Source organism: Aegilops tauschii, chromosome 2 (assembly GCF_002575655.3).
Source record: "Aegilops tauschii subsp. strangulata cultivar AL8/78 chromosome 2, Aet v6.0, whole genome shotgun sequence".
Classification (NCBI taxonomy): Eukaryota; Viridiplantae; Streptophyta; class Magnoliopsida; order Poales; family Poaceae; genus Aegilops; species Aegilops tauschii.
Genome location: NC_053036.3, coordinates 551,790,931 through 551,792,524, shown reverse-complemented (window position 1 = coordinate 551,792,524; position 1,594 = coordinate 551,790,931). Strand labels below are relative to the sequence as shown.

Below are 1,594 nucleotides of genomic sequence, written 5' to 3'. Positions count from 1 at the left end.
GTCCGTTTGCCAATTTCTGGCGTCGTTACCCGAAAGGGATTGACAACCCCTTTAACACATCGGGTTGCGAGTGGTTGTTATTTGTGTGCAGGGGCTGTTTACGTTGTGTTGCTTGGTTCTCCTACTGGTTCGATAACCTTGGTCTGATAATTGAGGGAAATACGTACCGCCGTTGTGCTGCATCATCCCTTCCTCTCTGGGGAAATACCGACGTAGCTTCAAGCCGCAATCAGTGACCTTGGCACATTCCCCGCAAACCTTTGGGCCAGTCTCCATTGCCAATGCATGCAATCAATTGATCCGAGCATTCCTGGAAACCCTCTGGCCTCTCCAATAGCCAACAACTTCTCTTTGTCCCGTGCATTTAGTTCTCTTAGATACTCTGCTCCAAACACCTGCACCACGGCGTGGGCAAACTTGACAGTAGTCTTCAGGCATGTGCTCTCCCCCATCCTGACCATCTCACCAACGACATCTGCGGCAGTATCAAGTGCAAGCATCCTTAGAGCAGCCATGCACTTCTGCTTAGCAGAGAAAAAAAGTTGGCCGCAACAATCCCTTGTGAGCTTGAAGTAGTCATCGTGTGCCTCCGCCCCCTCCACAATGCGCAAAGCAATGGTTTCCGCATGCGAAAACAGCGACGAAACCATGGATCGTCCTGAAAAGTTGGGTTCAGAGCAAAGTAGTCCTTCTGCGGTAGTCGTGCTCCGAACACCCTATCCCGATTGATCACTCTTCTCCCTTTGATTGAGCCCTTGAAGTTGAGAATATGCTCCACTTGCCGGTCCATTTCCTCTTGCATGCTCATGAGCATGACCATATCCACTTCTTCGCCCGAATCTGAGGAGTTGAAGAACTCAACTTGAATCATTTTATCAAGCTCCATCGGTCCATACTCCTTGTCCGACGAAGCATCGGAACTCATCTTTTTCCCTAAAAAAATCACGAAAAATTAGGTCGGACAATGTGTCGAACACATGGAGTGCAAGGGGGAGCTCGGGAGTTGTCGAATGTACCACTGTGGCGTCCGGGCCGGCGACGACGTCCCAGGCGGTGAGGATGGGACAGGAGTGTTGTGCTGGTACTGGTTGCGCTGAGGCTCAGAACGGCTACGGAGTGTCCACAGCGGCGGAGCTGCGAGACGGACGTCGCAGAGGGGGAAGAAGAGAGGAGAGAGGAAATGGATCCGGTAGGTCGAGGGGTGGATTTGGTTCAATTTGCGGTGGGGTAGGGCTTCGGGTTCGACGTGGCGGGCGCGCCCCCATATCCGCCCCATATTTGGGCTGTATATGAGGGGTGCCGGTCAGCCGAGCGTTCGAGGCCCGTTTAAGGCGCGCGTCTGGGTCGCATTTTCATGACCGGGCACGTCGACTTTCTGATTGTCTACTACAACAAAGTTTGCCCGGCTTCTATGAGGGAGGGGCGATGACGGCAACGCGCCTCTCGCTGCTTGTAGTCATCACTAGGTGGTCTACGGACCTGAATGTAATTTTTACTTCTACTGTAGTGTTTTTTTTATCGGAAAGTTAAAAAAGAAAGAAAAAACGCCGTCGCCATCTTTGATCGCCGCCGTTACCTGTCGTGGTGGAGAGAA

General features: G+C 52.2%; 1 protein-coding gene across 1 annotated transcript; it reads right to left on the bottom strand.

Annotated features, from left to right (window-relative positions):
• Window positions 1-218: 218 nt before the first annotated feature.
• Window positions 219-650, bottom strand: LOC123497249 (uncharacterized). Its single transcript, XM_073507370.1, has one exon. It carries the CDS (start codon window positions 648-650, stop codon window positions 219-221), a length of 432 nt encoding a protein of 143 aa, XP_073363471.1.
• Window positions 651-1,594: the final 944 nt, after the last annotated feature.

What these genes read in the sequence shown, in the direction of transcription:
- LOC123497249 (XM_073507370.1), bottom strand. Translation starts at nt 650, where the DNA reads ATGGTTTCGTCGCTGTTTTCGCATGCGGAAACCATTGCTTTGCGCATT.